Source organism: Dendrobium catenatum, unplaced genomic scaffold, assembly GCF_001605985.2.
Source record: "Dendrobium catenatum unplaced genomic scaffold, ASM160598v2 fragScaff_scaffold_207, whole genome shotgun sequence".
In the NCBI taxonomy this organism is placed as follows: domain Eukaryota; kingdom Viridiplantae; phylum Streptophyta; class Magnoliopsida; order Asparagales; family Orchidaceae; genus Dendrobium; species Dendrobium catenatum.
In genome coordinates this window covers 337,984-363,881 of record NW_021318669.1, presented here as the reverse complement: position 1 = coordinate 363,881, position 25,898 = coordinate 337,984, and the positions used below count along the sequence as shown (strand labels likewise).

At 34.8% G+C, this 25,898-nt stretch overlaps 1 protein-coding gene across 1 annotated transcript; it reads left to right on the top strand.

Annotated features, from left to right (window-relative positions):
• Positions 1 to 1,420: 1,420 nt before the first annotated feature.
• On the top strand, positions 1,421 to 10,160 carry LOC110094273 (putative multidrug resistance protein). The gene is made up of 4 exons (XM_020819466.2): positions 1,421 to 1,721; positions 1,824 to 2,002; positions 2,096 to 3,094; positions 7,890 to 10,160. Exons 1-4 carry the CDS (start codon positions 1,421 to 1,423, stop codon positions 10,158 to 10,160), a joined length of 3,750 nt encoding a protein of 1,249 aa, XP_020675125.1.
• Positions 10,161 to 25,898: the final 15,738 nt, after the last annotated feature.

Genomic DNA, 25,898 nt, shown 5'->3' with positions numbered 1-25,898 from the left:
AGGGATATAAAAAATAATCCCAATCATCACCCAACAATTTATTCACTTCATATCTCTCAAAAGAAGAGATTTTGGTTTCAACCACCCCAACAAAGAAGACATCCCATTCTTTTACAAAATCTTTTAAATATAGGGAGGCTTCCCTCTTATTTGCCCCCCTACAATTCCAAAAGGCAAGAGAAGTCATTTGGATAAAGGTGGGGAAGGACCCCCACATTTACCTTTAAAATTTGCATCTGATTTTTTGGATCTAGTCGACTTGCTCAAAGGCCCCAAGTGCTTAAGTTCTTTCAAAAGCTTTTGTTTTTGGGTACCAGAGACCGATTTCTCCAGAACAACACAATCAACTTCATTCTGAATCCCATCACCTTTGCCTTCTTTCTTCACTTTATTCATCAAAGTGTTTTGAACACCCACTTTATTAGCATTTTTTCCATCCTCTATCAGCTCCCCTTCTTCTCTATCAACCATGGTACTATTTATATTCTTACTATCAGCCTTCCCATCTTCATTGACTGTTTGAAGCAATGAGAACATGTTTTTCTTGTCATGCCCATCAGGAAGTTCCACCATCAAAATACTTTCTGCTGCCCAATCAGCAGATTTCCTGATCAAGACATTTTGTCCCAGCTGTTCCACTTCCTTTGTATCTGAAATCTTCTGAACTCGAGTTTTTTAAACGAGCTTGAGTAATTGAGTCGAGGTTGTGCTTGATTTTTATACATCGAGTTGAGTTCGAGCTCATTAAATGAGCTCGAGTCGAGCTAGAGCTCAGGATGAGGTAAACGAGCTCAGCTCGATAATACCATTACTTGACTCAATTCAACTCGTTTATACCCCTATTCTGCATAACAACCTAAAATTAGTATTCAAATAATGAAGAAAAGTCAATACAAATCTTTCCATAGAAAAATTCAGAATTTTGACTGAATCTAATCCTTTTTTTTATTTTATTTTTTTTTGTTTTTTGTGCAAGCAACAAGCCTTGCCTGTGGCATTTCCAAGTGTTGATGATGCTCAGTAAACAAATTCAATACGACAAAAGCTAACTGCACAAAACGTTATGTTATGTTCGTCATCAAATTCTCTAATACAAAAATTCCACTTGATCTTAGCAAAAAAAAAAAAAGGCCGAGAAAATTCAGTCTAACCTTTTCTTGCAGTGACATATGCGCATCTCTGGCATTCATTTGGTAGCAAGACAAACACATGCATTCGATGATGTTGATTTTTTCAATGCTAATTGTAATTAACGTGAGGTAGGTGGGCCTAATTTAGTCGACATATCATGATAAAAATTTAGGAAAGGATTGAAAATTATTTAATTTGTTTTGATCGAGTTTAATGTAAAATAAATGAGGTGGTTCTCAAGTTAATTTTTTTATATAATTTGTATCAAATAGATATTGTGATAACCTTTATGCTGGTGGAAGGAGCAGAGAGCAAGGAGAAAATGGAGGAGAAAAGGAGTAATTCTTTGCTATTATCTTTTATGAGCATCTTCAAGCATGCAGATGTTTTCGATTGTTTCCTGATTGCTGTTGGCTACCTCGGTGCCATTTTTGATGGCCTTTCCCAATCCATTTTGTACGTTTTATTTGCTAAACTTTTCAACAATATTGGCATGGGTCCTTCTTCTCCAAATTTCATCGCCAACATGAACCTTAATGCCAGCCGATATCTCTACCTCGGAGCAGGTTCTTTGGTTGTGTCATTCCTTGGTAATGAATAAGCAACAAGTTATTTGATATTTTATCAGTTATTACCATCATCATCTTTTTGTTGATAAGATCATTTTCTCACCTTTGATCGATTGAATGCAGAGCGGTACTGTTGCACGATAACAGCAGAGCGCCTAACGTCGAGGATGCGTGCTCGGTATTTAAAGGCAGTGATGAGACAAGATGTGGGCTATTTCGATGTCAAAATGGCCTCCACCGCTGAGGTCATCAACATGGTCTCCAACGACTCTCTTGTCATACAGGATGTTCTGAGTGAGAAGGTAAAAAAGTGATCTACTACTTGCTTGCCTAATATTTAGACAATGTTATTTCATTTTCGTTCCTAACAATAAACAAATTAATATCTAGTCTAGGCCCCCAATTTTATAATGAACTGCTCGTTCTTCATCGGGAATTATGTAGTTGCATTCATTCTGTTATGGCGGTTGGCATTGGTGGCATTCCCGACTTTACTACTGCTCGTCATTCCTGGTTTCATCTGTGGACAAGTTCTACTTGGTTTGGCTCGCAGGATTCATACAGAGAATGACAAGGCTACAATCATCGTAGAACAGGCACTCTCGGCCATACGCACAGTCTACTCCTCCACAGCTGAGCTCCACACAATTTCAGCTTTCTCAGCAGCACTTGATTGCTCAGTGCGACTTTTTCTCCGCCAAGATCTTGTTAAAAGCCTTGCAATCGGTAGCAACAACGTCATCTTTGCCATCTATGCCTTTATTTTTTGGTACGGAAGCCACTTAGTCCAACATCACGGTGCCGAAGGAGGCACAATCGTAAGCGTTGGCTTTTGCATTGTGTATGGAGGCCAAGCACTTGGCATAGGTTTTTCCAATGTTAAGTACTTTGTGGAGGCAATGAGTGCCGCAGAGAGAATAATGAAGGTGATAAAACAAAGGCCTATGATCGACTCAGAGAGTAGCGAGGGGGAACAGATAGGAGAACTCAAGGGGGAGGTGGAATTTAGGGAGGTGAGATTCTCGTATCCATCCACGCCAGACATGGAGGTTTTTAAGGGGTTCAATTTGATTGTAGAGGCAAGGAAGACAATGGCGTTGATGGGAGAGAGCGGGTCTGGAAAATCGACATTGATTTCACTTCTACAGAGATTTTATGACCCCACTACCGGTGAGATATTACTGGATCGAGTGAACATAAGGAAATTGAGGCTGAAGTGGCTTAGGGCGCAGATGGGGTTAGTAAGCCAGGAACCTGTGCTCTTTGCAACCTCCATAAAAGAGAACATCTTGTTTGGAAAAGAAGATGCGACAATGGAGGAGATTATAACAGCTGCCAAAGCTGCAAAAGCAGATGAATTTATCACGCATTTGCCATCAGGATATGCCACTCTGGTATGCTTATTTAAGTTATGAAATTACTATCTATTTTATTAAATTCATCATATATAATGATTATATTTAGACGAATGATTCTTTAACTTACCAGTGCTCATGGATATTGTCAATATTGCTAACCAAAGTTGGCACAGTCTTTCTCCAACTTCAATATTCTATCAATTTTGTTCGATCAAAAGTTTTGACATGTCTATTGAAAGTGGATCTTTTTTAACTAAACTTGTCAAACCTTACTCATATCTTGGAGGAGCAGAGGGAGCTTACAGAAAAAATTTGAGTTCAAGTGATCAAAACTGAATTTAGGCATTTATGTTTCTTTTTAATTATTGTTTTGATTATCCCAGCATAACTCATGATGTTCCCTTGCAAATCCCAAGATTGCAACAAAATTGAGAGAATCAAGGATTTAGTGGGATGATCTTCTCTAAAAAAAACGTCTAAAAATTATCCAATGAACCAGTAAAGGCATGTTGAGAAGTTAGAGAACCATAAAAAAAAATTCTCATAGTTATCAGATTGATTAGTCCTTTAATAATGTTGACAAGGTGGAAAATAGTTCCAATCATAACTAAGATTTTGTTTGTGACAGCTTTTTAGTGCTTTCTAAAATAATTTTTTAGTTCAAAATTTTTTAAAATTGAAAATTTTTGTATTAAAAAATTGCTTAAGAAAATAATAAAAAAGCTGTTCCAAACTAAACCTAAGACTACCATCATTATTATGATTTCTATGACTAACTCTTATGGCGGCAGCATGAGCAATATATCATAATCAAAAGAAGTTGTGATCATTATTGCTCTACATTATGCTAGATTATCTCATCCTTTTATATATTCTTTCCATCAAGATTATTAGCATATTTTTTCGTTGTTTGAGCCAAATAGTTACTCATCACTACTAAAATGTTTGAATAAAATCTAATACGTTAAACTTAACCAAATCGTACTAATTGTATTTGGATAAACGAGCTTCAGTGGGACGGCTGGGTTCAAGAGATCAAGATCAAAAGAGAAAACTCATATTTCTAGTTGTGTTTGAATATACAGAGTAGAAATCTTGGCTATCCCCTTGCTTGAAAGAGTATTCCGCAAAATTATCAAAGAAGTGTGAATGGAATTGAGAATTTTGCATGAAAAACTTGGCCAAAAAGAAATTTCAAAAAAAGAAAATGAAAATATTCTATGTTTTGGATTGTGATCTTATTTTTAGAGGTGCGCCAAAATCTTTGTTGCAAGTTAGTTTGCACATGAGAATATTACAAGTAGAGTATTCGAATGTTGCTATGGTCAACTTGGCAGAATTGTTTGAGCTTAATGCCAATCTTATGGATGGGTATTATTATCACGTAGACTATTCTATCCAAGTAGATTAGGTATGCTGACAAGTACCTCAAATCAAGCTTTAATATTCTCGAAGTAATAATTGAATATTGCTAGCTGAGTATCAATATGGCACTCTTCTTGGATGACTTCTCAGGGACTGCTAAAAGAATTAGCCAGAGTTACCTAGGTCACAAAGTAAGAAACAAAAACTAATAATCTTCCTCTCGAAAACTAATTGTGATCAATTCTTTTAAGGTTATATAGCATAGACATAGAAAGAAAAATAGTGGTGTGGCTCACCCTTGTATTAACTTTCATAAAGACTAACTGAAGCTAAACATAGCTTCAATTTATCAACTGTCACTATCTTTGTCAACATGTCTAGCCGAGTTACATGTGCACGTGTCGATCAACTATTAAATGTGATATTAGAGTGTCAATCTGGCCAGAAGGTGTTCTGTTTCTATGTAATTATTCTAGTATTGTCTATTCTAGCTACATAATTTATCCTATAAAATGAAAATTAGTTTTGAAGTCTCTTTGAATTTAGAGATGCAGAAGAACAATAAGATGCCAATAGATAACATTTTTGGATTAATGACTGTGAAATCTCTTAAGTTTTTCTAAGTAGACACTCATAAATTAATTATGAATCAAACCATATGCATCCTTAGACCTTTATTGAGCTTGTAAGGATGTAAAGAAAGGTTTATAGCCTATATTCAATTATTTTATCTCCATAGAACTTAGAACACTAAAAATCATATGTCTAGTCATGCAATAGTTTTATTTTAATACTCATAATTATTCTAATATTCCTCCGTCAAGGCAATATATCACACTAAGTATTAATCCTACACATGACCACTGTATAGATTACATTACGAATGAGCGATACTTAAAATAACCATTGATTTTTTAAATTAGAATAGTCTATATTAATACCTACATTAGGTTTTCCAACATTAATCCAAAACTACGAGTTTAACTATAGAATAAAGATTGAACAATACAAATTTCATTAGTTATAGTAATGAAGCTTCCCAAACAGACTCTTTTAATGAATCGTTCCAAATGTTAATCTCCCTTTGTTACCTTTACTCTCCATACTCCTTTTCTCTCCAATTATTTGCTTGCTCTCTACAATGTTGGTTAGCCACTCTAAAATGTGTATCTACCCTCCCTCTGGCCTCTCTTTTTGGCATTGAGACATTATGAAGCGCTGCGATGCAAACGTTGGCTCTATTGGGGCATTGAATTAATTAATATTTTTCCCAGGGCTATGGCATTGCAATTTCCTATTCTAACACCGGGGCATTAAAAATGCTACGATTCTGATTGTTTGGGCGATATGGTACTGGTTCAACACTTGTGAGTTTTTCTCTGTTTCTTAAGCCTTTCCTGCACAACTTCAACTAAAACTAAATATTTTTACTATAATTTAAGATAACAAAATATTACTTAATTTTCACTTAACATATTTAGATCTTCCTCGACTTGAATTTTCACCTAAAGCCCTTCCTTTTGTTTTAAAATTCAAGCTAGAATTTAAAGTTTCACCATTCCCTTTCCTATAAACTTTTTCATTTAGTACTACCCCCACAATAATCCTCAATTTTTAACTTTGCATTCCTGAAAGAATACTTACTACAGTAACTAGACCAATTCAACTATCTGGCATTGAAGATAGATGTAATAAATCCCTAGTCTCATCATAAAACTTGATGCCAATACAACATAGCTTACTTTTGCAGTATTTAAATTATTTAGATGTTTGACTATTGAACTACTATCTGCCAAGTTGAATAATTTCTTTATTAGGAAAACTTTGTTTGAAGAGAAAGGCTTTTCATACATCTTTTTTAGTACACCCATGATATCAATAGTAATCCTCTCATTAATAATGTTGATAGCAATAGACAAGGAAAGTGAAAGTATATAAGGTTTTCCAATAAAGTACTTTACATCCCTCCATAGTCATCAATTAAGGTTTTCTTGGTGATGCCATCCAACCAAAAATATAGCTTCTTCTAATATAGCATATCTTCAATTTAAATCTTCCAAAAGTATAATCCATTAAACTTCTCAATGTCGTACTTTATTTTATCAACAATTACTCCAACTTAAACCAAATAAAGTGGCTCTGATACTAGATGTTGTGAGTAAACAAAGAACGAAACAAACAAGAAAAGAAAACAACAATGAAGAAAGAACACCAAGATTTAGCATGAAAAATAAAAATTAAAAAATAAAAACCCATAAAGTCACACCACACCAATAGATCCACTATAAAAAATGAAAGAACTTGCATAGATCGTCCACACTCACTCTCTCATCTTCATTTCACATTCATGTCAACCATCTTTAGATGTAGATGCATAAGAGTTATACCCTCCAATTACTTACAACTCCTAAATAAATAAATAGAAAATTGACACAGCACACCTCAACGCTGACTCCTCCATCTCAAAATGGGCTCACAACTTCGTGGAGCTAAACATACAACATGGTAGAAATTAGTTTATGGTGCTGCGACACTGGAACTACAGTGTTGTTGCACTGAGATTTTTATCCCAGAACTAGAACTATAGTGTCATGGTGCTGGATTTACAATGCTACGATTCTCAACCAAGGAAATTAATATTGAGTCAATAGTACAACACTATTGATCGAAAAAATCATACTCTACAAAAACTAATCGGCCCATAGAAGCAACTAGCCAACATTAATGACAATTTCAATCTAGTTTACCTAATAAATAAGGACTAGCCTTTAAGGCAAAGAAAACGCCTTGTGTCGGGATGTGCTTGCTAGAAAAGAAGATAAAAGTGAATGCTTTAAAATGAGTGTAATATATAAATAACTTTTTTTGCCTGCCTCAAAACATGTAGATTTAATGATTTAAAGTCCATTCTAATTAAAATTTTAAATGGGATATGATCTCTAATTGGAGAATCTTTTGCACGCATTTGTATATATATAGTTTTATCATTCATCTGTTCATATTGAAATGTATGAAATGTATGAAAATATGCGTGCATGAATCAATAAATATATAGCACTCATTCTCAATTGAAAGGGGTACGGTGAATCGGATCCTAATACAAATTTGCATAAGGAACAGTGAGAAAATTTTCAAGCTGGGAAGATGAAACCTTTAATGAATTTTTTTATAGAATTTTGTTTTTCTAATTTCTTATCTTCCTTCATAACTTTCTTATATTGATTAAATTTTATTTTTAAAATAAAAATCATAATTTAAAAATAATTATTATAGAAAGTTCTTTCAAGAATTTCTTCAACAAATATATGAAGGTTTTTTTAAATAATAATGCGATGAAATAAGTAGAGTAATTCATATTTTTGCCAGACAGTTTATCCATCGAACTTTCGTATTACTGCACTTCAATTTGTTAGGATGCACTAAATTGGTGATTTTTTTGGTAATGATGTTTGTTAATGCCATGAAGGTTGGTGAAAGAGGGGTTCAACTCTCTGGCGGTGAAAAGCAACGGATTGCCATTGCACGAGCTATCATTCGATCACCGAAGATACTTCTATTGGATGAGGCCACCAGCGCACTAGACACCAAGTCTGAGCACGACATTCAGGAAGCTATTGATACTGTTACTATCGGTCGCACAACTATTGTCATCGCTCATCGCCTCTCTACACTTCGTCGTGCCGACACCATTGTTGTCATCCATTCCGGTCAAGTCATCGAGTCCGGCTCTCATAACCATCTCATAAGCTTCCCTGATGGTCACTACTCCCAATTTGTTCGCCTTCAAGAATCCCAACACGCTGTTCACTTACTGGATGCCACTGAAGCTAACCCCCCGCCAAAATCTCCTTACTCCCATGTAAGCAACAAAAACTTTATTCGTAACCAAAGCTATGATTCATTGTCAAGCCAAACCATGTCCTTTCAAGATAGTTGGGTAAGAGACAAATTGGAAAATGCTAGAGGCACAAAAGGAAGTGCACCGTCATTCCGACGACTTCTAATCATGACCATGCCAAATTGGCATTACACATTATTAGGGTGTGTGTGTGCTGCGCTATATGGACTACCCAGCTCATTATATTCATACACCATGACTAATGTACTGTCAATCTATTTTGAGAAGGATAAGTCAGAGATTACCGCAAAGACAAGAACTTGTTGCATAATCCTTTTGGCAATCTCAGTGTTTGGTTTTGCTGTTTACATTCTCATGGACCGCAGTTTTTCCATCATGGGTCATTATTTGACCAAAAGTGTCAGAGAGGGTATGCTTTATAAGATGTTGACGTTCGAAGTTGGCTGGTTTGATCAAGAGGAGAACTCTAGTGGGGCCATCTGCTCAAAGATATCCAAAGATGCTCGCTTCTTACAATCATTAGTTGGAGACCGATTGTCACTTATGATTCAGACGTTATCCATAATATTGATCTCATATATTGTGGGGCTTGCAACTGCATGGAAATTTGCATTGGTTATGATTTCCGTGCAACCGATTCTCATTGCATGCTATTACATGAAAGGTGTGCTGTTGAAGATATCATGGCACAAGGGACTGAACGCACAGTTAGATAGCAATAGATTAGCCATGGAAGCTGTTCGAAATATTCGCACTATCACTGCCTTCTCTTCTCAAGAGCACATCCTCCACCTCTTCATGCTGACACTAGCTGAGCCCCGTCGGCAAGGCATTCAACACTCTTTGCTTGATGGCATAGTAATTGGCTCCGCGAATGGCATCATTATCTGCTCATGGGCCCTACCCTTTTGGTATGGTGGCATCATGCTTTCCCAGGGATCCATTACTACTAAAGCTTTCTTGCAAACTTTTATCATTCTCTTCAGAAGTGCCCGCATAATAGCTGAAGCTGGTGCCATGACAATGGACCTCATTAATGGTGTAGGCTCAGCTTCCATTATACTATCCATTCTGGAAAGAGCCACCCAGATTGAGCCAGATTATCATGAGGGTCATAAAGTCGACTCCATCAAGGGTGAAATTGAGCTCAGTAACATTTCTTTTTCCTATCCATCTCGCCCCAGAGTGTTGGTCCTTAAAAGCTTCTCCATCTCATTCGAGGCAGGTCGATCCGCTGCACTCGTTGGCCCTAGCGGCTCCGGCAAGTCTACTATCATCAGTCTTATTGAGCGGTTCTACGACCCGCTAGATGGAGAGGTGCGTATTGATGGCCAAGACATTAAAAACTATCATTTGCGATCATTGAGAAGACACATTGCATTGGTGGGGCAAGAGCCAACTTTGTTCATCGGGACAATAAAGGAGAATATTTTGTATGGATCAGAGGGAGCAAGCGATGCGGAGGTGGAGGCCGCTGCGCGTACGGCGAATGCTCATGACTTCATATGTGGGCTCAAGGATGGCTATGATACAAATTGTGGGGAGAGAGGGGTGCAACTCTCCGGCGGACAGAAACAACGGATTGCGATTGCGAGGGCGATACTTAGAAATCCAAGTATATTGCTCCTGGATGAAGCAACGAGTGCGCTAGATGGCGAAGCAGAGAAACTTGTGAAGGAGGCATTGGAGAGGGTGATGAGAGGAAAGACCACAGTGGTGGTTGCACATAGGCTCAACACCATCATGAACTGCGACCTTATTGTTCTACTCGAAAATGGCCTTTTAGTGGAGAAAGGAGATCATGCATCCTTAATGGAAATGGGGCATACTGGAAAGTATTATGGGTTGTTCAACCTCCATCGTGGTCGAGAGAAATAAATATATTTAATATATAATATGATAGAAAATTTTAATATATTGAGTAGGTATCTTTTCTAAAAATTCAGTACACAAATAAAAGATGCAAGAACAAAATACATTTTATGTAAAAATTCGAGAGGGGAAAATCTTGTGGCCTGATCCAATTGAAAAATACACTATATAGAAGGACATACAAAAATCTCCCCTTACTCATAGTTGAAGAAAATGGGATTATTTTAGAACAAATATTTGATTTTTCATGTGGTGATTGTAGAAATCAAGTGTTAAGAGATGAATAGTTAATACCTAACAACATAGCTTGATTTTCTTTATAAATAGGAATTATAAAAATTTGATGTCCACTAGCAAACAATTAATACCCAATAATATGGTTATATTTTCGTAGGAGTTTGGAGATGATGGCATAACTATGGTTGATAGCTGTTGTCGACTGTGATGGCTGGTCGTAGTCATTGGCGTTGACAACTGGTAAATGCAAAATAGCTCTCTAGTTCTCTCCACAATTCCTCCCTCTTCTTAATGTGAAGAATGATGATCTATTTAAAGACTTTTTGGGATAGTCCTTCAAGTAATTTGAATCAGAATTCAAAAGACACTATCATATAGTCTATATTGATTTTCTTTATTATGAATCATTTTTTCAACAATTAAGTGCTTTAATAATGTCATAATTATGTAATCTTGGGCTCGTCGAGAAGATTAATTTGACAATAACAATGCTGAAATTTGGGATCATTTGGTCATCCAAAAAATGTTTGAAGTTGCATTTTTTCATCACGTCCTTAATTAATTTGGTCTCATTTAGGCTTTGATTGGAACCACTTTTGGGTTCGACTTATTGAGATATTCAATTTGATTATAAGTTTGCATAAATTAAAATTCAGATGATCTTAAATTTAATTTTGAAAGTTTTCAATTTAAATTTTGCCTAAAGATTCGTGCCAATCATATAATGTTTTCTTAGAAATATCATTTGCCCCCTTTTGTTTTGGATGTTGAAGCTTGTTACATCTAAAAAATATATTTTAAATTTTTAATTTTTTAAAACTTTTTTAGATTATTTCTTAAACTTTTTTTTCTTTTACTTCGTACTCTTTAACCTCAACTTCATTGACTTCCACTCCTTTTAACTTCTATCTCTTTAACTTTTTAATCCCCTCTTTAATTATTGTAATTTACTATCTTTAATTTTTATAACTCCTCTTTAACTTGTATAACTCTCTCGGTTTAATTTTTGTAACTCCAATCCTTCTCTTTAATATTTGTACCTCTCACACTTTTAATGTATAAATACGTCCTCAAAGGGGAGATACTTACACCCTCTTCTCTTCTCCAATTCTTCTACCAAGAAAGGCCCTCCACTGTCTTGTATTGGTGGTGTCCCCCTTAATTTAGTAGGCTATAATATAACACTCTCTTGGTTAGGCATTGTGTATCCCCCTTTCAAGCTCCAATGTCCCTCCTTAAATATAATAAACTTTACACAATTTCTTCTTATCCCATTCTTCTCATAAGAGAGACCTTCCATTATCTTGTATAGGGAGTGTCTCGCCCTTTGCAGGCTCCAATAAAATATTGTCCTATATAAAGGTATACTCCTATATATTAATTTTCAAGGCCCCTCCAGAAATATGAATTGCTCTTTGCCTAACTTCTTCTTCTCTAATACCTCTCCTAAGAGAGGCTTCACTATCTTGTATAAGCAGTGCCTCCCCATGTCAACCTCATTTTAAAGAAGGTCAAGTTCTTCCTATCTCTCATATATAGTGCTAGGTTTCCTAGCTTAGTTTAGACCTAGCCTATAGGGACTCTAGGAGGTATCTGGTTTTCGACAAAATTACATTCTTAGAATACTTCTTAATGACACTAGTAAACCTCTTACCTCACCTTTATTCATTTCCAAATTTTAAAACCTAAATCAAACCTAAATTCAAAACCATTACACATAAACTTCATACCATGCCATTCATTAGCTAAACTTGACTAAACCCATGTCGATGACCTTGAGTTTGAACCAAATCATTTTAAGACTGCCCTTGAATGGATTTGACTTATCTTTGACCATTGGTTACCATCAATTCTCTTGATTTTATCCATTTATCTAAAAATACTAAATATGTCCAAAATTCAAAGAAATTGGCATCTTAATTGATCTATATTAAACTAAGTCACTTCCTTTAGAACTCTTCAAAATTTTATTTTATTCATTCAAAACCAAAATTAGGTGATGGTCAACCCTTTGACTATAGTTAGAGGCAAAATTACCAAAATACCCCTAAGTATACAATATGATTATTTTCAACATTCAGTTTAACTTAGACCTTGGATTTATATTTAATACCTTCTTAACACTTCATTGAAACACTCACTTTATCCTGATTAACAAAGTCAACCATGTGCAATACCTTTCACCTACTAGCCCAAGCTGGCCCAAGCCTTGGGTTGACTTGAGTCAACCTTTGTGTTAACTCAAAGTGGTCAAAACCACTTGAACCCGAGCCATTTTCCATCTTAGATTTATTTGAACCTAATTTCCACTTGCATTGGGTGGACCAGACCCAGACCCACTTCCCACATCAAGCCCAGGGTCTAGTCTTACCTGGGTTGGACCTAATTTGACCCAAACCGTGCAGATTTGGATCAACCTGAACCATTTTTGAAATTAAGCCAGATTGAACCCAATTGTCGCTTGCAGTGGGTGGACCAGACCTAGACCTATCTTCCACCTTAAGCCCAAGATCTGGCTTGACCCAGGCTGAGCTCAAATCAACCCAAACCGAGCAGGTTTTGGTTGACTCGAGCTCTACCACTGAATAGGACTTCCTCAGGTCCAATTGTGCTCACCATTGAGCTTGCCACGCTCCCAACAACCTTTCCAGATCAGCCTGACCCAGTCCTTGGTCAGTAATGGCAAGAGGTGATAGAGAACTAGCTCCGATGATCCTCCCATCCTCGAGCTCTGTCCAAAGGCTTTCAAAGCCTGGGCTTTACTGCCATGAGCTCATGAGCCATTAGGATGAGCCACTTGTCCACCTGAAGGTGATCCATAGCTTCTCCCAGTCAATCCCAGTCGTCCAATCTTGTGGGAGTAAGCTAAATAGGGCAGTATATTCTAGAGGCTGTGATTTGATTCCAAGTTTTTGAAATCACTCCCCATAGCTCCCTCATAATTCCTCTCTCATTTCCTAGTCTCCCAGACACTCTGCCAAATCCGTTCAAGCAAACTCCAGCGAAAACATCTCACACTCCGCTCGAAGTCATACCTCAGCAATCCTCTGATCCTAACGTCTGAAGGAGATCTGCTCGCCTTCATCCCCTAAAGCTTTTTGATAGAGAAACTCATTCGTTGAGCCCTTCTCTAAGGTCTAAACCCCTTCCCGAGCTCCCTAGATAGGTAGCCTGGTCAAATGTGAAGGAAACATTCACTCCAACGGATTTCCACCGTTAGATTGAAGGTTTCCATCATAGTGATGCTTCACATGAAATTTGGCATGAATCTGCTGGCTCGATCATTCGGATCACGCCGGAATAACTCAATGGCTTCAGGAAATGGCAGGAGGTTGAAGATATAATCGTAACCGTTGATCAGGATCAACGGTCCGTGTTCGATCCTACGGTTCTAAAGCCATTTAATCGTATCCGTTCGATCCTTGATCCGACTGCTAGGATTAATTCCATGATTACACAGTCAGCTCTAATAATTGGCTCACCAATCAGGGCGCACCGTATGTAAAAGCGCCCGCTGACTGTGTAATCCCGGGTTAATTAAATTTAAAATAATGGGAAACTTAAAAAATTAATATCTCCCTACACATTTGACCAAATTAGGCATTCTTAGGCTTATTGAAAAGATCTCAGGGAGATCTATAAAAGCCCTATGGTTCTAGGCTCTAATTACATCTGTATTAAATTTAATTTTGATTTGAATATTTTATCAATTATTGCATTTATTGATTAAATTAAATTCACGAGAGCCTGAAATCTTGAGGGAATGAATTTAGGCATGTCTTAGACATTTCCAAATTTTATCTCCCCTATTTAAAGTGTCTAAGGGCATTATTATGCCAATTTTGGTTTAAGGGTCATGGTTTGACCCTTAAATCCAAATTAGAATCATGGTCCATCTAATGAGGTTTAGGATCTGATTTTGAGTATGATGATAATGTGTAGCATAAGAAGTTTAGGGCCAGTGATTTTTCCCCAATCTAACCCTAGGATAACTCCCTAGGATTTTTCTAAGGTGACTTAGGGATCACCTTAGGTGGCTTGGTTAGCCCCGGTAGAGAATTCCATTTGGGCTCAAATCTAGTGTGTTTAGGCCCTGAGATTAGGTGATCTCATGGTCCAAATTTCAATGGATTTGGTGTCTATTTGGTCCACCAATTAGGAGCCAAAAAAATCTCCCCCTTAGAAATGACCTAGAGCCTAATTAATTCACCAACAATTCTTGTTAATTCTAAAATTCATCCATAATACCTCTAATCAACCATAATTGAACTCTTAATCAATGAAATTGAACTCCTTTTAATTTGACACCAAGCTCAACCTTAATTTAATTTTAACCAAAAATAAATGTTTAACCAATTTTAATTAATTAAAATCATTAAAAAAATCCCAAAAATTCTTTAAACAGTTGCTGATCTCTCCTTAGATTATTTATGATCTTTGGAGCAGATTTCAAGGAGTTTAGGAATTGTTTGGGTTCAAATCATTAAAAGGCCCCTTAATTATAACTATTAAATAAATCCTTAAAATACCCAAATTTCTAAAATTCATAAGTAATTGTAGAAAATTTCAAACCAATTAAACTCAAAGGCTAATGAATCTAATTAAAATCTAGTATTTTCTAAAAATTTCAAACCTCCAAAATTTGGTCAAAGTCAAAAAGTAAACAATTAGGTTCACCATAGGTCAAAATCGGGTCAGAACTTCTAAAAATCACAAATTTTCATAAAAAAACTCCAATTTGAGTGTGTTAACTATCTAACAACTCATAATAAGGTCTAATATTTATTAAAAATTTGAAACTTATAGAATTCACTTTAATTTTAAAAGTTAACTTTTAACCCCTTAGTGCGTTTAGATAATTCCTAAAATTCACTAATTCTTCTAAACTCCAAAATTTTCTAACTTGATTATTAAAATGTTGAACCAATCCTTTAAAATCAGTAACCAATTCTTTTTAACATTAATCCATCCCTTAATTTCAACCAACTTAATTAACTTAATCAACCCTACTACTACTAGGTAACCCAGGCCTACGAGGCTATTAGCTTAGCCCCAAGAAAGGTGAAATAAACTTCACAGTCTCGGTGTGAAATAAAGGTATTAATTATTTAACCCTTAAAATATATTCAAATAAATTCTTAATATATTAATATTTAAACTCTAATATAAACCTCCCCTTAAGCCTTGACAAATTCAAAATTTTAGATTACTTTAATTAACTTACCCCGCTTTGGATTTAGCCTAGCCACACGACCTTTTACACAAACTTTAGATGATTTGCTAGGACAACGAACTCTAGACCTAGGTTAGACCGGTGTTTACTTTTCTGCTTTGTGTCAGATTTTTTGTGGTTTTACTGTATGGCGTGGATGAATATACTTGTTGTGTCTGCTTACTTTTAATGCACTTTATGGATGATTGATGTATTTGGCAACTAGATTACCCTTAGGATAAGAACAATCTGGATATTCACATAGTTTTTTATAGGTGGCCACGCTCATATATGGCAATAAAAAAGGGGGCTAAGTAAATATTAATTATAAATATGCTTGCATAGGTACTTCAACTGCTAAGCCTCTATGTAATAAAAAGAGCATGGACAGTGTGTTTATTTATTTTTCTACACATATATAACTGCTTGGGAATATATTTTTGATTTATTAACTGCTTAGGATAACCCTGCATGAGAGTTTAGAATTTTCATTTTTATAAAAATATAATTTGTGCAAAAGTCAAGTATTGTGAAAGTGGAGTTTTGAGTTGGGATACATAGATCCAAAGGTTGGATTCCAAAGAGAAAAGGACACCCCTTAGGGGAGTAGCCCTTTTCCATTTAATTAGAGATCCAAATTTGAATCACTTCTTCCTTTCCCAAAGAGGAAAGAGTGGCCTTCCCCTTAAAGGAAGAGCCCTCTTATCCATTTGGGTAATTACTATGAAGAGTCCAAGGAGCCTGAAGAAGAACAAGACTGAAGACCTGAAGACAAAGAGTATCCCACTCAAAGCCACTTGCGTCTCTACTAAGTTTAGAATCTGAGTTGTTGTCAGTGGTGCCCGACCACTTTACTTTCTGCAAGATCCTGGTTTGTAATAAGCAAGGCAATTTGCCTATAGATATTTAATAATTAATTCATTTATATTTAATATTTTGATATGATTGCATATAGAATTACCTATTTTTTTTAGTTTTTTGACATTTGTGTGTCACTTTTATTTTTGCCTAGATTCATGAGACTCGTAAGGGTGTGAAAGTTTTGTACTCATAATCAAAATAGTTTAAAATTTAGCGAGTCTAAACAACATAGAAAGATAACTAATATAGGGAATTAGCAGGGGATTGACCCCGGGGTTACATGTATATTTTGCACTTTTTCTCTCCTTATTTTAGACCCTTCCCCGCTTACGGGTAGAGTCCGGATAATCGGACCTATGAGGATGAGGTGCCGGACCTGGGGAAGCCCAATCTTCTAAAAAATTATTTTCTAGGCCTATTTTTAACTTTCAAGCATCCATAATTTGAAGTTGTCAACTATCATGAATTGCATTAGAAATACATTTAAAAGAGTTTAAATTTTAATTGCATTAGTCCTTAGCATTATGCAACTAATATAAGTCAAAGGGGCCAATTAGAAAAATCTCTAGATATCAGCTCCAGCTCTCCAAAACCTTAAAGAAAATGTACCTACCACTCTTTCATAAAAGATCGAACTCTTGTATTTTAAATTAATTAGGTGGTTAGGTGGCTCCCCAATCCAGGCCGGGGTAAGTCCAGATCTTACACCGCATTAGTTAGGTTCAGACGACTATGGTCCAGTGTCTAAAATTAGATTTAGGATTTGGGATAGATCTTTGATTATAAGACCCCAACCTCTGGGAATATAATCCCAAATTTCTAATAAAATGCTCAACTTTAATTAAATCTCATTTTAATCCAAAATGTAAAGTCTAATATTTAGATTAAACTGGGACACTTCCGTATGGTTCTGGAATCTCAAAGTATCCCCTACGTTTCTTCCCTTGATTCTGTTAATAACTTCCCATCCTTGCTCCAATCCCTTTTGAGATTCTAAAATTTACCTCCTCTTTTTTATATCATTCCTAGAAAATCTAACAAAATTTTGCCACTATTTTAATCGAGAGTTTTCATAGGGTACTTTGTCTTCCTACGATATAATTAATTATGAGGGCTTGCGCTCGTGGGAGATTTAGAACCACACACGCACCTGATTTTTAAAATTGAATTTTCAAAATTTAATTATATTTCTTTAGAAAAATTAAAATACTAGCGATCGTTATCATCATATTCGAAGAATTATCATCAAGCGATATTTTCTCCCTTTGGGGAGATATATCTCTTGTTGATGGAGCTTTGGATATGAATTTAACGATCACCCTTCTTGACTATTATAGCTGGATATTTAGTTGAACTTCACTTTAACCCTTTGGGGTCATACGAAGTTCTCTTTAGCATCTAGTCACAATATTCAAGATGAGATTCAAAATTCTAAATCTGAATCCTGCCCTGAAATTCTATTTTCACCTTTGGAGGTGATATACCTTTTCCAACGGGATAATTTGATTTTAGAAATAGAATTTAACTTTAATTTCAAAATTCCCAAAGAAAACTAATATTTTTCAAAACTTATTTTCAAAATTCCACCAACAAGTGTGTGTGTGTGTACGATTGCCAAATCAACATACAACCTTACATGTCTTAGACTCAAGAAATAAAAAAAATTAAGAAAATAAAAAAAAATAGATTCATATCAAATATTATCCAAATTAGCACCTTAGTGCTGTTAGGCTTACTCTATTGCAATGTTTTGCTAATCTGACATAGTTAATAATAGAAACGATGCTTATTTTAGCCGAGTTAGTGTGGCTTCTCATTTTGGCATCTGCTTCACTATGGCACTCTAAAAGTAGAGTGTTGTTCTTCTTGAAAGTGCAATCTAATGCAGTAGCATTATGATGATCGATCCATTGATGTTAAAATTCTCTGGGATTCAAGTATTGAGGCATGGATTTCTGGTGTAACACTATTGTGATGTGTTGCGGAGATGACCATGACTTTGCTATAATAGTGATCTTCCTTAAATTTTAAAGCAACCTGCATTATATTATCTGAAGTAGGTGTTGGGGCATTGTAGATGAAATTGTTATGGCATAAAATATGTGCGTGTTATGGTGCTAGTTCAACACTTATAAATTTTAGCCTTCTCCAAAAACATTTATGCATAAACTCAACTAAAATAATATATTTTCAATGAATTTTAGCATAATAAAATTACGTAATTTACACTTAAACAAGTATCAAGTTAAAATTTGAGAAAGACAATTCAACCGGATATTTGATTCATTTAATGCTTTTTTAAAGCCTAAAGTCAATCTAATTAATCAGGTGGAAGATAATTCTACAATATCAAAAGATGGAGTCACAATTTCACCCAACATTAATGCTTTCGATCAGAATGTTAGAGAATATGAAAATGCTCTCGTGGGGAGGGTGTTGGGTTGTCGGGTCTCTTGCATGTGTCTTTGAATAATCAAGTGAAAATTAAATGGTCTCTTGTAGAATAGTTTAAGTTTCCTCAACTCCCTCTTGCTTATTGGGACAAAAGGAATATAGCTCTCATAACTAACACTTTAGGAAGAAATGCATATGCTGGAATTTATGTAAGAATTGATCTTACAAAGAAGCTTCCAATGCGAGTATGGGTTGAAGGTATTCATGGACAATTCTTCCAAACTGTGGAGTATGAAGATATTTACCTTATGTTTCAAGTGGGGTTTTTTTGGTCATAAATTTCTTAATTGTCCAACCCAATCAAGAAATGTCAATTCAACAAATACATATTCTGGATCGGAGCTAAAGGATACTGTATTATAAAGTGAAGTGAATAAAAACACTTTTTATTTCTCAAATCAGAAGGTGGTGCATAAAGATAATCATTATAGCCCTTGGAATACTTTTTCTAGAAAATAATACAAAATTTTTTGAAACATGAATAGTGATACCAAACTGAAGAAAATAAATATGTAGATTGCTTCAAGTAACCATTCATTTCAATAAAATCTTGAAGAAAAGGTACCTAGTACCTAAGTTGGTGATCTCAATATGGGAAATTTAAACATTCAATCTATAAAAAATTAAGAGGTTGATGGCTCATGGAATCTAGTGACTAAAAGATGGGAGAAGCCAAAGCACAGTGTACCATTATCAGATATCTCAATAAGGATATCTCATCATACATCAAATAGGTTATCCAATTATGGTTGGATTGGAAATTAGTCTATCCAACCTCAATTGATTGCTAGAATCAACTTAAAGTGACAGTAAAGAGTGGAAATTATGGCACCGACAATTTATATGGATGTGGATCATCAACTTATTTCTAAAAGATTAATCTTCAAGGATTTATAAAGTAAGTTAAAATCTAAAAGTTTTGATATCGATAGCCTTTGCATTCACTCGGGCGACAGAGATACATCCCCTTTAACTGAATGATATTATGTTTTCTGAGCTGGAAGTGACATGGTGCTTCATATTTGTCCATGTCACTTGAGTTGCACTTCAATCTAAGTGCATAGGATGGGGGGTTAGCTATCTCATGTCGAGCTATTATTTCCCTTACTTCTAATGTAGTTATTCAAGTAATCATTTTTGGGCAGCTAATTATTATTCACATTGCATCTTATTCATTATAATATCTTCTTTATTCATGTTATAAAATGTGTTATGCAACCATTCAAAAAAAAAAAACTATCCCCAAAATCTAGAATACAAAGTATCTAAAGATCCTCCAATACCTGAATAGTCCTCTCAAATTATCTACTATAAAATCCATAATGAAATATGAAGGGTCATTTTATACTCAATCCCTATTGAATACCACTCCATAATCTAGAGGTAATGAGTCTCCTCTACCTTGCCCGTGATGGTCATAAAAGTATTCAAGAGTTGATTCAAAGTTAAAAATATTAACAAAATCTTAAGTGTCATTTTGTACCCAATCCCTATTGATTCAAAAGTATTTTTTAGAAATGTTAGCAACATAATGGCCTTATCCAAAGGAAAAAAAAAATAGAATCCCCCTGAACGTAATGAGTCCCTGCTACCTTGCCCATGATGGACATAAAAGTTTTGCTTAACATTCATTGTAAAAATTAAAATGCATGCAAGTATGCATGATTGCGTAAAAGGGGTTGGTTATATGGTACCCAGTACTATATCGTCCTAGAACTAGCTTACATGTTTCTATAAAGTTTTGAACATGTACACCGAAAGAAACATAAGAAAACTAAAAAAAAACTTCTCACCCATATTGATACAATGTATGAGTAAATATAATAAATGAAATACTAAATATAAATGCAGATTATTTATTCATTTATATAATAATTCATAATAGACTCAAACTCTGTAGAAAACAAAGGTAGCCAGGCTCCACCATAACAAATCTGGGTTTCTAATCATACTATACATAAAGATTGAAATATACTTTCTTATGATCTTCAAGCTCCAAGTCTTCTAGGGAATTCCAAAAGAGAGTATTCTCTTAAGGAAAGGATGTCATCTTTTGGAACCCCAATTGCATATGCATAAATAAGTGCATATTTAAATATTTTATAACTAAATATATTATACAAATCAATCTAAAGTCATTTTACTTTTATAATGACTTGTATATATATACATAATTACTACATACATTATACTTTGACTTTTGCAAGAATTTAATGGCATTATAAAAGAATATAAAAATATACGAAAGTGCAAAGTGGTGATGTAATAACCGGATTGTTCTAATGTTATCCTTTAAGAGCATAAGTGCACTAGAAAGAATTTAAAATGTATGACATCTAGATTGATATAAATAAATAAATATACACAAGAAACTCTCTAAGAAAGTACCTAGTATGCAATTCAAATTGTCGACCTAGCCTAGGCAAGAGTTGGTTGTCCTATTAAACCATCTAAGTGAATGTACAAAGGTTGTCTTGGATAGTTCCTAGGATTTATTGTTGCATCTTAGTTTTCATAACTATGATTACATGTTATGTATGCTTTTTATTATTTTAAATATTATTGTTTGCTTATTGATTCTCCTAACATATATTGAAAATATTGCTTTTATTATTTGTGTGTACTAACATTTTAGAGAAATCATACTCCAGATTGTTGAAGACCTCAAGGAAGAATATATTAGGGTTTATTATAAATGGAGTTTGTATTTTTCAATTTTATTAATTCTGAGAGAGTGTGAATGTAATTAGGTAATCGTGCACGCACACATTGGGGGGAGTATAAAAACTTGAATTTTTTTAAAACTAATCATACAATACGATTTCCAATAGTATAGAATGATTCAGCCAGGCAGTTCCTCCAGAAAGCATGTTGTCAAACCATGGACGAGAAAAATTTTCTAAGTATTATTCGTATTGTACAAAGTTGGCTTCGTACAAATGACATCCAGAGTATGAAAAAGTTGTGAACATTTTCATCCATACGAACAGGAAAATTTTTTGAACTGTTTGATGATTTGGAGTTCGTACAGACGACATTCAGAGCATGAAATTATGGAAAACATTTTCGTCCATACGAACAAGAAAAATTTTTGAATTGTTCATCCTGGACGATATGGATATCCTACAGATGATGTCCAAAGTATGAAATTGTGGGGAACATTTTTTCCATATGAGCATGTAAATTTTTTATAACTGTTCATCCGAGATGATCTGGAGTTCGTACAAACGACATCTAGAGTACAAATATATGGGGAACATTTTCATCTAGATAAATAGAAAATTTTTTATAATTGTTTATACTGTATGATATACATAACATATTGTATGATATACTTGTACAAAAATACTTCGTATAGGATCATACGAGCCATTTTGAACTGTTCATCCAGAACGAATGTCGATCATACTGTACGATTGCAGACATTCAAAATTGAGAAATTCAATTTTCTACACGGTTTTTCATGTGTTTAATATAAAATGTCCTTAGAAACTATTTTGTAAAAAAATCCATCTTCGTGATTTCTTTGAGAGCAAGTGAAAGTGTGATTTTGGAGAGTGTTTGAGAGAGATTTCTTGTAAGTGGAGTGTGAAGGTTTCACAAGACTACTCAAGATAAAAATCTCTTTTGTTTTTATGTCAATTCTCTTCCTTTATCTCTTTTATAGTTGCTCGAGAGAAGATCTTTGGAGAAGATCCGATACTCTACCAAAAATTGGAGAGTATGAAAGGACAATGGTACTCTACTGAACTTGGATTGTGTGAAAGGATGACGATAATCTGCCAACACTTAGAGAGTGCGAAAGGATGACAATATTCTGCCGACACTTCAAAAGTGTGAAAGGATGACGGTACTCTGCTGAAACTTGGAGTGTGTAAAAGGACGACGGTACTCTGTTAAAACTTGGAGGGTGTGAAAGAATGAATGGTACTCTGTCGCATCGAGGATTGGTGGAAGAGAGGAAAACTGTAAAGGCTTCTTTGCCTTACTGTGGGGGCAAAAGGAGAGTCACAATGGTAATAGTGTAATTCCTAAGGAGGAAGACTTCAGGGAGTAGACATAGGTCTTGTTGGAGCGACCCACTATAAATTTCTATGTTCATTTATATATTTATGTATTTTAATTTGTAGCATTTTATTATTGTGGTTGAAAAGTTTAATTTATAGAAAATTTAAATGTGTTAAAATTATTAAATCAATTTTCTATTAAAATTTAAGAGGGATTTTTTAAATTATCAATTCACCCCACCTCCCCTCACCCCTCTTAGTTAGCATTGGGACAATTACGTTGGTCTAATAACTTATACAGACTTTTCAAGTGGTATCATAGCTTTCTTCAAAATCAAAGTTTATATTGTTGTTTAAAAAAAGATTATGACTAATTTTGGAAACCGTAACATGCTTGAAGGGTATTCAATCACTAGTCCTCCATTATTTGATAACATCCCTTTCCATTTTTGGAAAATACGAATGTCCACTTTTCTTTAATCGCTCGACTATCACAAGTGGATTTTAGTTCATGATAGGTACAATAGGCCAACTAAACTTGTATATGGCATTAGAATAGAAATACCCTTTGCTGATTGGACTATAGAAGAATGAAACTTAGCATAATTAAACACAAAATGTTTGAATAATTTCTTTTGTGCACTTAAGTCTGAAGATTACATGCGTGTTTCTACTTATAAAAGTGAAAAAAAATGAGGATATACTTTGTCTCACATATGAAGAGACTAACAAAGTGAAACAATCTAGATTAAATATCTTGTTACATGATTATGAATTATTTCATATGAAACTAAATGAATTCATATCTGACATGTACACACGATTCATTCAAATTGTCACTTTCTTGCATGCATTAGGTAAAGAATTAATGAATGTATAAAAAGTAAATAAAATACTTTATTATTTGCCAACTACTTATGATGCTTAAATTACTGCTATTATAGAGTCGAAAGAATAAAATATTTATTCCATTCATGATTTTCTTAGATCATTAATTTATTATTAGAAAGGAGTGACTCAAAGACAGATTGATGCATGAGAGAAGCATATGGAGAAGAACATAGCGTTAAAAGTGGATGACAAGGAGAGTGATCAGTCACAGCCTAAGGATGAGGATGACATTGCCTTGACTATAAGGAAATTCAGAAGTTTTCTAAAAAGGAAGTAAAGGAGATGGCAGCAGTGGAATAAAAGTAAGTTCTACAAAAATGTTATGGTTTCTAACAATTTTATTTACTACGAATGTAAGAAATCTAGACATATTAAGTCAGATTGCCCTAATCTTAAAGCCGCTCCTAGCAAGGAGAAGGTGGAGGAGAAAATAAATATGAGGAAGGACAAGAAGAGATTTAAGAGAGCTTTCTAGGCAGACTCAGCTTCGGATTCATCAGAAATATAAAAGGAAGAAGAAGTCACCAATCTGTACTTAATGGACAATAATCTTAATCAGTTAGACCAAGAAAAGGTATGTGACTTAATCTATGAAGAGTTATTTGATGTTGTTGCAACTCGGGCTTCCGAGTTTATGATTTTGATGATAACAAATAATATTTATTAATATTTTATTTATCCTTGTATTTGCAGTGCATATTTCTTTCTATGTTAACTAATATTTCAGGTACATCATGCACCATTCTTTGAATATTCAAGGCTCAAGATTGCGTAGAATTGGTCGTATTAAATGAGTCTGTAATTTTCATTTATTGAGTCAAGACTTATAATGATGTATGTTAGTTTGTTGATTATGCACACACACAGAGGGAGCAAAAAATGATTATAAATATTTTAACTTTTATATTCATCGTACTGTATGAATTTATTTCGTACTGTACGATCTGGTGTAATAGAAATAAATTAAAATATTTATTTTTTCTAGAAAAATTAATTTTGAATATAACTACTCGTACTTTACGATCACCACATCGTACTATACGATCTGTTATAATTAGAAAGCCCGCCGTCCATTAAATTAGGCTAAAATTTGAATTTGAATAGTTATATAATCGTACTGTACGATCATAATTGTACGGTACAATGTTTGAAATATTGCCTAAGTTAATCCTGAGATTATGCAATCAAAACGGTTGAAATTTGTCATTTGGATCGTACTGTACGAACTGGATCGTACTGTACTAACTGGATCGTACAGTACTAACAGGTCAATTCTCTTGCAATCTACTGGACGATATTTAGATCAATAACGGTACGATATTTGACGGCTGATTGAGTATTTTTAGGTTTTTTGAGCCCTCTATTTAAGCAACTCTCATAAGACTTTTGTAAGTAGTCTTGACAAGCCATTGTGTCTTCATTCTTTTGAGAAAACTTGAAGAGAGGACTTGAAAGGGAGAGAGGAAAGGGGGAAGTTTGAGAGAGAGGAGAAAATCCTTGGAGGGGGTGTCAGGGAGTGTGAAGGAGATATCACGGTTGCTCGGAGAGCTTCACACCTCAGTACCATCGAATTCAAGTTTCGTTTTGAAAGGAAGTTTTAGGAAGAAGAAGATCTCAATTGGTGTCAAAGGACCGGCTCCCCGCGCAGCCGGGGAAGGTGGAAGTGATTGTGTAATGGCTTCTCTGCCTAAGCTGTGGGGATAAAGGAGAATCACTAAAGGTTTAGTGTAATCCTCGGAGGGTCCTCCGGGGAGTGGACGTAGGTATGGTAGATCGACCACTATAAATTGGTGTGTTCTTTCCATTATTTTTTCTGCACTTTATTTCCGCATTTATTTTTATTATGATTAGTTGCGTGAATGAAATTGATTACATATCTTTTTATTATGAATGAAATTCGCTTTCGCATAAGGTCATAAAAAGATATTTCTTTTCATTAAAGAAGTTTTTAATCATCCAATTCACCCCCCTCTTGGCGCATCTAGTAATTTTAGATGTTTCTAAAAAGATTCATACAACATATAGAAATCTCATGAAAATGCATGCTAGGTTAAATTAGATTTCCTAGAGTTACAAAAAGTG

Excerpts from the sequence above, each read along its gene's own strand:
- LOC110094273 (XM_020819466.2), top strand. The coding sequence starts at position 1,421 with ATGCTGGTGGAAGGAGCAGAGAGCAAGGAGAAAATGGAGGAGAAAAGG. Across the intron at positions 1,722-1,823 it reads TTTGGTTGTGTCATTCCTTG|AGCGGTACTGTTGCACGATA; the intron begins GTAATGAATAAG and ends GATTGAATGCAG. Across the intron at positions 3,095-7,889 it reads CATCAGGATATGCCACTCTG|GTTGGTGAAAGAGGGGTTCA; the intron begins GTATGCTTATTT and ends AATGCCATGAAG.